This window comes from Diceros bicornis, chromosome 24 (assembly GCF_020826845.1).
Source record: "Diceros bicornis minor isolate mBicDic1 chromosome 24, mDicBic1.mat.cur, whole genome shotgun sequence".
Taxonomy (NCBI): domain Eukaryota; kingdom Metazoa; phylum Chordata; class Mammalia; order Perissodactyla; family Rhinocerotidae; genus Diceros; species Diceros bicornis.
The window spans coordinates 11,162,702-11,177,297 of record NC_080763.1 but is presented as its reverse complement, the minus strand read 5'-3'; the positions used below and the strand labels follow the sequence as shown (position 1 = coordinate 11,177,297).

General features: G+C 38.7%; 1 protein-coding gene across 2 annotated transcripts in view; it reads right to left on the bottom strand.

Moving 5' to 3' along the window:
• HIF1A (hypoxia inducible factor 1 subunit alpha) overlaps window positions 1-13,947 on the bottom strand; it is a 43,456-nt gene extending 29,509 nt beyond the window's left edge. For both annotated transcript variants that reach the window (XM_058567070.1, XM_058567072.1), the window contains exon 1: window positions 13,644-13,947. In XM_058567070.1, coding sequence (XP_058423053.1) covers window positions 13,644-13,678 — 35 coding nt within the window. In that variant the 5' untranslated portion in view covers window positions 13,679-13,947. The remainder of the gene's footprint in view (window positions 1-13,643) is intronic.
• Between the last annotated feature and the right edge of the window lie 649 nt (window positions 13,948-14,596).

The following is a 14,596-nucleotide window of genomic DNA, read 5'->3' as shown; positions in this document are numbered from 1 at the left end:
GGTTGACTGCCCTTTCAACATTCTTTTTGGGATCCCTGAATTTGTGCTTCATCAGCACTCCTGAAATCCTACACATTACGATCATAATTGAACAGCATAACAATGTCAGTACTATCAACAAGGCATACTATTTGGACTTACTGTGATTATCTGGATATGCACTTTCAAATATAAGTAAGTATACTAAATGTAAGTTAGAGTGAAAAAAAAAAAAAGCTATTGATTAAAAAAAAAAAAATTCACCAAGCATGTGACAGTGAATAGCAACAATATCATCACCAAGGAGTCAGTGATCTTGCCAGAGAAAAGATTTAGAGGCATAGAGAGAGAGCTGAGAAACTAGAATACCAATTTGCTGAAAAGAGGCTCAAGGTTTATTTTTTATTATTATTTCCCTTATCATTGTGATCTACACTCTAATGTCTTTTACTGTTTTGTCCTAAGCTAATGTGGTCAGGAAAATGCATGAGTTATAGTTAATGCTGTTAACCAATTAAATCAACACCTTTATCACCTTTATAAATATGTCTTCCTAGCCTAACTAGAAATGTGAGAGTTGACTCATTTTGTTTTCTACAATCTTTTTCAAGAAAGTGGTGTAATTTTCATCATAAGACATAAAAGTTTTCATTAAGTTGACTTTTAATCCTACTGGCTTTTTTTTCAAGTATTTTATGTTGATTATTAGGAGTATTCTTATTATTAATAGGATTTGTTATTATATTTTCCATCTGGTAATTGCTATAAAACTGGAATACTTCAAACAGATAATGTTTAATTGAAAAAAAAAAAAAAAATCCCTACTTAATGGAGGGCCCGGGTATAGTGGTTGGGTTTGCATGCTCCACTTCGGCGGCCTAGGGTTCGCAGGTTTGGATCCCAGATGCGAATCTATGCACCACTTATCAAGCCATGCTGTGGGGCCATCCCACATATAAAGTAGAGGAAGATGGGCACGGATGTTAGCCCAGGGCCAATCTTCCTCAGCAAAAAGAGGAGGATTGGCAACAGATGTTAGCACAGGGCTAATCTTCCTCTCACACACACACACACACACAAATCCCTACTTAATGGAAAAAACAGCAAAAAACTGACAATTCAGATTAAATATAAATTATATTTTCAGGACGACTAGCTACTTATTATTTATAATTATTTTCTCTGGGAAAATGTCTTCTGAGTTCTAATCAATAAACTTAAACATGAACCTTTAGGATATTCATGTTAGAGAATGTCATTCATTTATCCAACAAATATTTCTTGATCATCTCCTATGAGCCAGACACTGTTCTCAGCATGGGGCATATTGCAATGCATAAAACAAAACAGACCAAGTCCCTAACCTCATGAAGCTTACATTCTAGGCTAAATATATCTTTACATATCTTATCTTTATTCAACAGTAGTTACCAGGGTCAATGGCTAACTGACAAAACATTAGCCATAGAAATAATCTTTCTATAAAACCAAGTAACATAAAATTTTAGGAGATAAGACAAAGTCCATAAAAATTAATCTGTGCTTATAGAAGATGAAACAATATATTATGTGAAAAGAGCAAGTTATACAACAAAATTTGAGTATGAATCCATTTGTGTGTGTAATGCATGTGTATATATAAATGTGTATATCTGTACACACATAGACATATAACTTATAAATGCACAGATAAAACTAGAAAAAGACAATGATATACAGTGTTAACAAAGTTTACAAATATTAACAATGGCAGTTTCAATAGCAGATTATTTTGTACTTTAAGAAAAACTCACCAGTGAACTGACAGTATTAATGTATTATACTTAAAATTAATTTTCTGCATTTGTCAGAAAAATCTGAAAGAAGTAGTCATCTAACTTTTAAACTTGTTTTCCAGAAAGACTAATTAAAAACAAGTTAAATTTTTTCTTCATTTTGGAAATAAAGCAGGAATGATCATATTTCTTTCCAGGAAGTGGAAAGTAAAGACTGAGTAAGCAATATAATGCAATATTTTCAGTTTCTTATTCTAATCTAATTTTCAGATTTTGAAAACTAGGCATTTCATAATTTGAAATTACAAAAAAACATATAAAATGGTTTGTTTCTAAAGAAAAATACTCAGAATAAATATACTTATTCCTTGGTTTAGGTGATTATCATCTTACGAGCATGGCAATATCTCTTAAATACCCACAATTAGAGAAAAGACGGATTATCCGTCTTTCAGTAACCTCACAAAAATGCTCAGTTAAATACTTGATTTTCTAATGCTGCAGTAAAACAGAGAAAAAAGAATCACTTTCAAATTAGAAAATGACATCTATACCACATCTGAGGTAGCATTAACGTATAAATGTTCTATTTATACATCAATTAAATTTATTAGCTAATAGATTTACATCTGTTTACATTAATGTGTATTGAAGTTCTGTTTGTAAAAAGAATATGCTTTTGTTTTGTTTTGCTTTGTTGTGAGGAAGATCAGCCATGAGCTAACATCCATGCCACTCCTCCTCTTTTTTTGCTGAGCAAGACCGGCCCTGAGCTAACATCTATTGCCAATCCTCCTCCTTTTTCTCCCCAAAGCCCCAGTAGATAGTTGTACGTGATAGTTGCACATCCTTCTAGTTGCTGTATGTGGGACGCCGCCTCAGCATGGCCAGACAAGCGGTACGTCGGTGCGCGCCCGGGATCCGAACCCTGGCCGCCAGTAGCGGAGCACCCGCACTTAACCACTAAGCCACGGGGCCAGCCCCTATGCTTTTGTTTTTAGATTATTCCTAAATAGTGATTTAAATTAGCTCTCTCCTGGTTCAGAATTAGTATTCAGCCTCTCAAAAAATCTTTGATCCCCTACTATATAAAGTACTAGATAGATAAAACCCAAAATGTGTAAGTGAAGCTTTTACTTTAAGAAGGAAGTTCTCAAACTTCCTTGCATCATAGTCACCTGGAGGGATTCTTAAAACACAGATTACTGAACCTTCCCCCTAGAGTTTCTGATTCAGGAGGTCTGGATGGGGCCTGAGAATCTGCATTTCTAACAAGTTAGCAGGAAGTACCAATGATGTTGGTTTGGAGAACGATGAGCCTCTCTGCTCTAAGAAAGGACTTTATGTGTCCTTCAAAAATGCCCAGAGAAAGTAAAAGATTGTTCATTAACACTCAAAAATGGTTTATTAAATACTTTCTCTTAAAAAATCTGCCCAAATGCTTTACAAATACAGGAAACATATCCAACTTCTAAGACATTAAGATTGCCGCATACTTAGAACTCACTAACTATAAAATACACTATGTTCTTAGACTAGATTAGTCAATGGTTGAACTGTGGTGGTATAGATCAGAATCACCAACGGATCTTTTTTTCAGATATACATGCTTACATCCCAATCCTGGAAATTCAAATTGTAGGCTTGACATGTCTGTTTAAAAAACAATCGCACAGATGATTCTGATGAGCACTCTCAGGTGCTCACGGTTTGTGTTTCATCTTTGCTTATAAAATTTACAGATTCCTGAGTCCTGTTCCAAAATTATCAAATCAGAATCTCTGGGGGTGGGTACCTGGGAATCTTTATATTAAGTAAACACCCAGGTGATTCTTAAGTCACAGAAGTTTGAGAACCATTAGCAGGTCTTATAGCAGAGGTTTAACAGGTTAGCCAGCAAATTCTGGAAAATAAGAAAAATTTATTTTTAGCTGCAACTGCATACGCATACTATGGCAACTATGTCTGTCAGGCAGAACTCTGAACTGAGTGGGCTGGGCAATACTATGTCGAGCGAGGTACAATGGCTGGGAATAAGCAGCTAGAGTGCAACTCAATGACAAGGCAACAATAAAGTATGTGCTTAATAAAACCCAATAACTGTGCCTCAAAAATATAAGATTGTGGTTAGGCTTCAAAGACGACCAAAGGAAAAATGTGATAACTGTGGAATGTTTTTTTTAATCCTCTGAAACAATTTTTTAAAAATCACCTTTTAATCTCTTTATGAAAGCCACAGACATCAAAGGGTTGAGAATCACTGTCCCTGAGTAACAGCTGTGTGTTAAAGGCTTTCCCAAATCATATCACCTACTCTATCCGTCTTGTCCCTTTGCATTACCTCCCTTTCTGCTTGTAAATGCTTTTCTGTTTCCCTTATATGCTTTCTGATAGTAACAGAACTGAGACTAAACTTTGTGTGCATGTGTATATGTGTATTCAGAAGAATGTGTCCTTAATTATTTGCTTAAATATAACAGAAGATACATGAGATATAATAATCAATTACTTATATAATAAAAAAAAATCACATGTATTGGAATAAAAGTATACACATAGAAATCACACCCTGAAGATTTTTCCTATTTAGTTCTACACTCTGACCCTGATGACACAGGAGAAGCTCTCTTGAAGCAAATGTCTGGTTCGATACCTATACTAATCCATACAATTCAATGCTACCAAATAAATTTTCCCAAATAACCCTCTGATCCTGTTTTCTTGTCTATAAAAAGGGGATAAGTAGTAAGTGGCAGATCTCAGATTCCACCTGAGACAGAAGTCTCCATATTTAATATAGCCCATGCCTTTCCAAAAATCAGATGCTTAACATATAATTTTTAAATTAAAAGATTACAGAAATTTGGTGATGTTTTTACTTAGGAATAGAAGGAAAAGACATGATAACTACCTTCAGATATTTGAAAAGGATGTCATATGGAAGGCAGATTTGATGATTTATGCAACTCCAGAGAGTAGTGTGAAAGTTACAACGTGGTAAGGGCTTTGGTCAATAGAATTAAAGCAGTGTTGAGGGTAAACTCTACGAAAATTTAAAAATTGTGTTCTCATTTTGGTGGCAATGTAAGAAAAAGAAAAGGCATATTCTGGATCATCTAAATGATCTCTCTATAGGTCTACAGTCTTGCAATGTGTTTGAGGCTGCATTTGTTTATGTGTGCTGCATGCGTTTAAAGGATCACTTAAAAGGAACAGGGTTATATTTTTTAATGTGATATACTCAGATTGAGGTCACTGGGCACATCTCAAAGGTTCACAGGGATTACCTTGCTCCGAAAGAGATCTAAACATTAGTCAGGGTTGAGAAATGCTGGAATAAAGAACTTTCTAACATTTAGAGCTGCGAAAAATGAATAGGCTGTCTTGTAAAAGTGTTGTGTATGTGTGTCTAGGAAAACTCTCAAAGCAGATGGGCCAAATAGTAAACACAATTATAGAAGATGCTCTTGTGATGGTTGATATTATAATAAAGTAACAAAACTTAAATCCTAAAGTCAACATTTTGCAAGAACCTCAAACTTGGAATCACACTGTACCAAAAAATAAAAAATGGAATATGTTATGGATGAGCTAATTAACCCCAAAGATTGAATATTCAACTATGGCCTGAGCCATCAAAAATTCAAAGCTGTGCTTGACAAATTAGATGCACACACCTGATGAATAAATGAACGCACAATACAGCCATGGGCCACTTAACGACGGGGATGAATTCTGAGAAATGCATCATTGGGCAATTTTGTCATTGTGTGAACATCAGGGTGTACTTACACAAACCTAGATGGTACAGCCCACTACACACCTAGGCTATATGGTACTAATCTTATGGGACCACTGTCATATGTGGTCCATTGTTGATCTAAATGTCGTTATGCTGTGCATGACTGTCATCTGTTACAGGCCATAGTGATTTGGTGCTTGAGTAGTAGTCTAGGGTTGAAAAACATTTTTGAACCATTGAAATAAACCAACTTGTTCACATTATCCAAGAAAATACCCCTTCCACCATTCACAGTGAAGGCTTCAACAACTGATTTGACATATAACCCATTTAAACATTTTAGCTATGTTATCTGCAAAGGCAGGCAATTTCCAACTCTGCTCTGCAGAGTTGGAAACACGTTAAAAGACAGGTTAAAAGACATTTAATGAATTCTTGACACCAAAAGAGCATGGAAAAGTAGACTTTCTTAATTTCCCATCCTCTAAAAGCCAAATAAATACTCTTGAGAGTATTTTTCTTCCTTTATTATTATCACTATGGAAAATGATTATTTTAGAATAATGTGTCTATACCAAAAAACAAATATCTTCACTTAATTTTCAAAGGCCAAATATTCATGGGAAAAAAAAAATCAATGTAGAGAGAAAGCAGCACTAACTATTCTTTACCACTATTATAGGTTCACTGATGGTTTGGTCCAAAGGACATAAGGCTTTGTCAGACTGTCCCAAAGAAGGCTTGAGTGATTCTAAACAACATCGTGAGACTTCAAGGGAGTAAAACTCTTCCGAAAGCAACTTAATAAATATTACAATAATATGAATATAATGATAGTTTCTAGTTTATTAAGCCCTTACTTTGTGCCAAGAACTGTACTGACTGTTTCACATGGGTTAATATCTCTTTTATCCTCACAACAATCCTGTAAGACAATTATTCTTATCCTAATATACAGATGAAGGAAGTGAGACCTAGAGAGGTAAAGCACCAGCTACTAAGTGGCCAAGTAAGCAGCCAGACTAGAGCCTAGGCTCTCAGCCATTAGTCATTACTACTTCTTTCCGAAGGAAATGAACTGAAAACCCTAATCTACAGTAGGATAGACTCTAAGCTTCCCAAAATACACAGCAAGAACAGTTGCAGAATGACTATACTTGGTAGAAAACTCTGTAGAATATGAATTCAGGTGATCTGCAACAAAAACCTATAGCCTATTCATTACAACACTAGCACTGACCAAGAGTCCTATATAACTAATAATAATTAAATAATAATTATTACTAATAATTAATAATCTACATCTAGACAATCAAATAATCTACAATAAGACATTTACTCATGTAATCAGGGAACCCCATTGACATGGTTAAAAATGAATAGTCTAAGCAGGGGAAACTGGCATTCATCCAGGAAACCGATACATGGACACTGGAAGAGAGAGGAAGTTTCTTTTCATTTTTTATCACAAACTGTATGGATACAGGCCTGGGAATGCCAGTGGCCATCTTTCATACCATATAGATAGGCTGTCAGTGGCAGAATGAGGCCAACATGCAAACAGAGCAAAGGCATATAACCCAAGTAATATTCAAGAGAAAGTCAGGGATGACACTCTGAGGACATCAGTTGAGACTCTGGATCTAATTGTCCCTTAAACCAAAGCTAGATTACATGAGACCATTTCCAGCCTTTTTCCCCTTTAAACTAGTTTGAGTTGTGTTTTGTCACTTGCAATAAAAAAAGTCCTAATGCTCTCATTCAACTGCCAATGTTTCAAATTAAAAACAAATTTTAACGATGATAAAGTACAAGAAAATGGCATTCCTATATAGGGCTAGAGACTATAAACTGGTCCAAACTTTCTGGAAGTCTGGAGTAGACTTAAGAAATGTTTGCAAAATATGAAACAAGGGTAAAAATACTTTCCACACATTTACTGAACTGAATTTTCGCAGCCATACACTTAAGCCTCTTTTAGTAAACTTTTTTACTCAGTGTTCTGAATATACAGAATTGGTAGGCACTAACTTTTAACAAACCTTAAAGTAGGGTACTAAGTTACTTTCAAGGCCGAATACGTGTTACACAGCTGTATTTATTAACAAAATACGTCTTCTAGCCTGGTTCTAATAGATACCATATTTTTTAAATGACAAAAAATTAAAATTCAAGATCCAAGAAAGTTCTCAAGTAGCACAAGGGATTCCCAAGCATAAGAAAAATTCAATGAAAAGTGGGACACAGAAGAGGGAACAATAATGACTTCCAAAAATCTTAAAATCTTTCTCTTTGTTCATTCAAATACTTACTAACAGCTCACTGTGTGGCAGTATTCTCTTTTATATCACAAGTTTCAAGTTCAGTCTATTTGTGACCTTGCCCATTGAAATATATTTCAATTTTATAATTAAAAAAGAAGACAGGGGTCACTTTAAAGATAGTTGCTTAGCATCCGAATTTACAAGAAAAGATCTATAAGAACAGAAATATGTCCAAACTCTTAAAGACTTAAACTTTCTGCCGTTAAACCTTATGCTTATTTTTACCATAGTATTTTTCAGTTGGAAGAACAAATTCTCACAAACTATTAGGAAAAGGGTAGAAGCACAGGGAACTGTCCCTAATGAGTGAAAACTGCAATATTAACTAGTAAACACTTTTAATTTGTCTAACTATATTGTGACTGTCAAAACAACTGGGTCTATAGTAAGCTATGTTCCATCACTAGATTTTTGTCCCATTTACAAAACAATAAATTTTGAAAATCATCTTTATGTTTAATATTATAACCAAGTGAAATTTTAAAATGAAGAAACACTCATAAACGACAATTGAGATCACCACAACTAAAAGGTAACATCTTGGGGACAGTTTTCTTGTAAAAATAAGTCATTTCAATTATTGTTTTAAATCTTTTAAAACAAAGTTACTAATTAAATGGGGTTTTATCAACAATAGAAGAGGGATAGACCATTTTGAACAGTAAGTATTTTTCTGAAAAAGTACTGGCAAACCAAATCTTTCTAAGTCACTAGAAAAACAATTCTTACTTTAGAGGTGCTTAACTTCACTTCTGATAAAGCTTCCACTAGCAACCGTTCTCTGTCATTAGCTTTAAGTTGGTTAATTATCCACAAACAAACTCTTAAAATACAACCACTTCAACACATCCATTAGGATGGTTACTATCAAAAAAAAAAAAACAAACCCAGAAAATAACAACTGTTGAGGGGGATGTGGAGAAATAGGAACCTTTGTGCACTGTCGGTAGAAACGTAAAATGGTGCAGAAACTATGGGAAACAGTAAGGCGGTTCCTTAAAAAATTAAAAATAGGGTCACCATATGATCTGGAAATCCCACTTTTGGGGATATATCCAAATGAATTGAAAGTAAGATCTTGAAGAGATATTTATATCCTCATGACCACAGCAGTACGATTCACAATAGCCAACAGGTAGAAGCAACCTAAGTGTCCATCTAAAGATGAATGGATAAACAAAATGTGGTATACAACTGAATATTATTCAGCCTTAAAAAGAAAGGCTACAACATGGCTGAGCCTTGAGGACATTATGCTAAGTGAAATAAACCAGTCACAAAAAATCAAAAGCTGTATGATTCCACTTATATGAGGTATTTAGTAGTCAAATTCACAGGAACACAAAGTAGAATGATGGTTGCCAGGGGCAAGGAGGAGGGGGAAATTGGGATTAGTTGTTTAATGGTTATAGAGTTTCAGTTCTACAAAATGGAAAAGTTGTGGAGATTGGTTACACAACAATGTGAATATACTTAACACTACTGAACTGTACACTTAGAAATGGTTAAGATGGGAAATTTTATGTCTTTTTTTACCACAATTAAAAAAGAACACAATCACTTCAAAAGCTATAGAAAAAAGAAAGTCATGAGGTAATCACTTAAATTTTGTTTTTATAACTTTAGATTTTTTGTATTATATTTTTCTAAAGGGATCATGTCTGGCAAATAGATATGGGTTTATTAATTTTTATTGCAGAAAACACAAATTTTAATATAAAACTCAATGCACACACAAAACAGTTAATTCTTGATGCTCCAAAAGACAGAGGGATACAATTACTTTTAAAATGTCCAGACCTACAATTTAAAAATTCTCACCATACTTTTACCAAAAATACTGAGCAACAAGAAGACTGGCTTATCTTACTTTCAAATTCTTTTTCTAACCCTCTAGTTAAGCAGAAAATACTTAACACATACACAAGCAGCAGAAGGCTGGGTAAAATCCACTAACTGGATTAGTCCCAACATTTAAAAAAAGGAAACAAGAAAAAAAGAGAACGTCCTTCTTATGAACTAAAACCAATTTCTTAATAGAAAACAAATCCAGCAGCACATTTATTTTCTCCTAGTTGAGAAACAGACCTATGTTAACAATCTTAGATAAGAAAAGAATATTATTTTAAGAAGTATCTAAATTTTTAAAAATTATATTTTAAGACATGTCTGTGAACAAGCATAGTAATCTAACCCAAATCTTGAACATCCATGCATGATAACAGTTTTTTATTTCACCACCAAACACAATAAACTATTAAGAGTTCTTCAGAAGAAATTCAGGTCTAGAGACTAATTCCTCTCAGCCTCCCTCACACCATTCTTAACATACAACAATGGAATGTAGCCACAAAATCTTAACCTCGAGCCCAAACACCATCAGAGCTGCAAAGACAGTGGAAGCCAACAGGTAGAAAGGCTGGACATTCTCACTGCACAAAACGTTTTGCAGTGGACCACAGGAATGAACTACCACACTTTATCAGTCTAAAACAACACAACAGTTAAGTAAAGACATACACATGGACAACTGCACTAATACAGATTTCATACAAATGGAGCCACAAAAATTAAACTAACAATACAGGCTTGAAGCCTTGCCTTGAGGTGGAAGCCAAGGGTCTTAACTCTGGAGCAATTTATAAGCAAAGGATACTTTTTCTACCATGTAGGTTCATATGCTTTACTGGGAGTATTTTATCAACTCATCATGTTTAGCAAGGATTAATATTTATAAAATTGTCTACTTTAAACTGTGGTGTCAAGACATAACATGTTTTAAGTTACCGCCAGTCCTAAGACTGCTGTGCCTTGCTCACACCTTGCTGAAACGAACAGTGTGACTAGTATATGTGTTTATGAAGTCTTTAACGTCCAAGGCAAATTCAAAGTAACCTATTTGGGGAGGAAACAAAGGGGTAAGGTAGTGTGACGATGGGGGCCTAGGGTACACAGGAAATCAGATATTCAAGAAGAATAATTGATGCTAGATGCCAACACAACTCAGAGATGTACTGTTTTAACCAGAAAGAACTCCTTTTAAAGCTCTGGATCCAATGTTAGTCTTTTCATTTTTAGGAGGTATAGAAAAAATGCACGAAAGTGGGAGAAGAGGATCTAAAACAAAGAAATATTTGGAAGAATTTACAAAAAAGTTTTTAAGCGTTGTGGAAGTTTAAACTAGAACTTTAACAGGTGATGCCTATTTTCAAGTGCACAGTGTTACCAAGACTCCTAAACCAGGTCCTGGGCATTATCTCATTTAATCTTCACAACGACTGCTACGATGGGGGCTATGATTCTCATTTCAAAAGGATGAAATAGGCTCAGAAAGCATTCAGTAACTTACTCAAGCTCACAAAGCTGACAGAGTGAAAATGATGGACTCTTAACTCAGAAGTGTCTGGTTCCAGATCCTATGCTCTTAACCACCAGGCATGCTCCTCTTCCAACTAAGAAAATGAGAGAGCTTCTTGACTTTTAATGACCAAAGTTAAAGAAGGAAGTTAAGGAATGTTCATTCTCAGACATTTTACTTGAATGATCCAATAATTATTTGTTTTGGAAAACTTTGAAGGAGTCTGGCCTGAAACCTGAAACAGACCAATGACATTTCTTTGAAACCTAAAAATCTGTATCAGTGTACTGTTAAACAAGTCCAGCCCCTACTACTAAGGAATCAACATGAATGGCCCTATGTTATCTCTTATAACCATACCTATCCTCTGTTCTGATTTCTTCCAATCCTTCAGCTTTTGAGTTTCTAGACCTTCAAAAAAGACAAATTTGTCTACATAATCTGGACTCTGGAAGGCTCATTTAAACGGAAAAATTGTAAGGAAAAAATCCCTGCCCCTCAATCTCTCAGTTATCTTTTCAAAAAGTTTTAAAATTATTAGTTAGAAAAGGATAAAAACCAGACATCTCTAACAAATAGCGTCTAAAAGTTGAGTAGCCACCATTTATTAAGTGATTAACTTAATTTTTCAGTTATAAGAACATCTATATCAAGAAATATGATTCAATCTGATCCAAATTTGCTAAATTTCCAAACGAGAAAATTCCTTAAATAACAGATGAGTCTGGAAAAATCTAAGAACTAGTTTAGAATTGAGAGTGATGCACAACAGCTAATTAATTCATTTTTATTAAAGCTGCCTTTGATAGTCTCAACTGATGAACTGCAAAGGAGAAATAAGTACAATATTGCATATAAAAAGGAAGTGACGGGTGCGTAACTTGATGCATAGTATTAAGTATAATTCTGCATATAAGGACAAAAAATTGGCACTACAAAGAGGTAATCTGTCTTAGGTTTACAATACAGCAGCCTCATCATTTCATCAAAAGTACTGTAATCAGTTCTGCAAAATTAATTGAAATTAATTCCTGGCAACTCTTGGAATTAAGTCTAGACCTGTTTACTCACTTTTTGAATTTTATAAGTGCTTTCTCTGGTGTACATAAACTGAGAACTTATCATTCTATTGAATAAGAACCAAAAAAGGATCTACAAAATAGCAAGAACATAAACAAGTTTATCTTCTGCTGATACTGATTAGGGAAGTTAATCTCTCCCAGAAGAGTGGAAGGACTTAACAGTAAAGCCAGTCTACTAACCACAACTCTTACTATAAATCTTCAATTACTTAAAATGATTTCCTCAAAGGTTAAAATACCAAAGTGGACCCAACTGTACGTGGGGGGATGGAGGGGGATCACTCTTAACCCCACCGGTTCGACTCACAATTCTTAATCCTATAATGTATCACTCAGACGCAAACTTAAAAGTGTTTTAAAAACTTGCATTAAGTTCTAACTCGATGATTATTTACTGCGGATATATTTTGAAGGTTTCCCTTTAATATACTTCAACTTCAGGAAAATGAGACAGTTCTAAAAATGTTGCAACATTTTAGTGCTGCATTTCATACGCTCTGATCACATACCTTTTTTCCAATGTCATTAACAACGATTGCCCAAATTTAGCCAGCCGCTACATTTTCACCGTAATATTTTCAAGAATGAATGAGGCATCTATTCATTTATAACGTCTGGGCTTTCTTGACAGGTGATAGAAACACAAGTATCCAATTCTGATGTTCTCTTTAAAATGTTGCTGTTTCTCTCAATTCCCGTTACTCCCCCTCTAAGTCAAGGCAAGTTTTTCAAGGCCATTAAAACAAAACCAAACCTGCACGTGCAAACTCAAAAGTTAGCATCTTCAGGCCACCGCGGCAAATCCCGAACGCACAAAGGCAAGCCCCGGCCGCGCTGGACCAGCGCAGGGCCGCAGCACGAGCCCCCGGGCCAGGAGCCCAGCGCCTGGCGCCTCCGGGAAGCCCGGACCCGCGCGCAGGGTCCGCCCCGGGGCCGAGTTTTCAATGGAACCGGAGAGGATGGGGGCGGGAAGAGCGGAAGCTCGGGTGCAGCGCGGCCACCGGGCTCGCTCCTCTGCCCGGGGTTTCCAGGCCGGGGAAGTCCACCCGGATCGGGCGCCGGCGAGCCGGGGTCTGAGGCGGGGGGGGGGGGGGGGGGGCGGGCGGCGCGAGGCCCCGCGGCCGGGCGGGGCGGCCGGGCGGGCTCAGCCCCCGGCCCCCGAAAGCACTTTCGACGCGTCTCCCACCCCCCACGACAAGATGGCGACGCGGCCAGGGGAGCCGGGCCGGCGGGGCCGGGGGAGAGGGAGGAGAGGCGAGAGCAGGCAGAAACAAAAAGGCGGCCCCCCCCGGAACGCAAGGCCCGCCCGCCAGCCCGAGACGGCGGCGGAGGGCGGGCGGGGGCGGCGGCGGGGAGCGCGGCGGGCGGAGGGAGTGGGCTTACTTTTTCTTGTCGTTCGCGCCGCCGGCGCCCTCCATGGCGACTCGGGCCCCGCGATGCCTCCCGGCCGGCGGCCCCCAGGCTCGCTCCGGCCTAAGCGCTGGCTCCCTCCACACGCGGGAGAGATGGCGAGGCACGGCCGGAGGTGGGGGATGCGAGGCGGGAAACCCTCCGTGAGACGAGAGGCAGGAGGAGCGGGCTGCAGTCGCAAGGGTCCCGGTCCGGCTCAGAAGAGCCTTTCCTCGGGCTGCTCGTCAGGGCCCACCCCGACGCGTTGGCCGAAGCGGCGGCGAGGACGATCCTCGCGTCCCCTCGGACGAAGCGGCTCTGTGCTCTGACGAGCTGAGGCAGCGGCAGGGGGCGGGCTAAGGCGGGGGCGCGCTCGGGGGCGCACGCGCGGGGGGGGGGGGTAGTGTGTCGGGGGCGCGCCCGACCGCGGAGCCCGGCGCGCGCTCACGCAAGCCCGCCTCACCTGAGGGGGAGGCGGGTTCCTTGAGAGCCAATGGCGAACGACGCAGGCGGCCAGTCCCCACCCCAGCCCACGTCTCTCTCAGCCAATCAGGAGGCGGTCAGCTGAGACACAGCTGGGAAGCGCCGCGGCGCTCACGTGCTCGTCTGTGTGCAGCGGCGGAGGGAAGAGAAGAGCTGGGGGCGCGGCCAGCGTGGGTCTGGGGACTCTGCGCCTTCTCCCTGGGAAGGCAGTGGCTGGCTTTGGGAGGCGCTGCTGAGAAGAGATTTCGGTTTCTGGGTCCCAAGCCTGCATCACGTTTCCTGCTCGGTGCGGCAAGTCTCCTGCTCTCTTTTTCCTCGGCGGCTATGCTGTACAGGGTTGCCGCCAGCTCTGCTGAGTCCTAGTTCAAAAAAACAGACTTTTCGCGTCGTGGCAGCGAACTCTGGTTCCTTTGCCCAGATGTGTTACAATGGGGTCTTTCTTGCCAGGTCGCCCAGCCACGGGC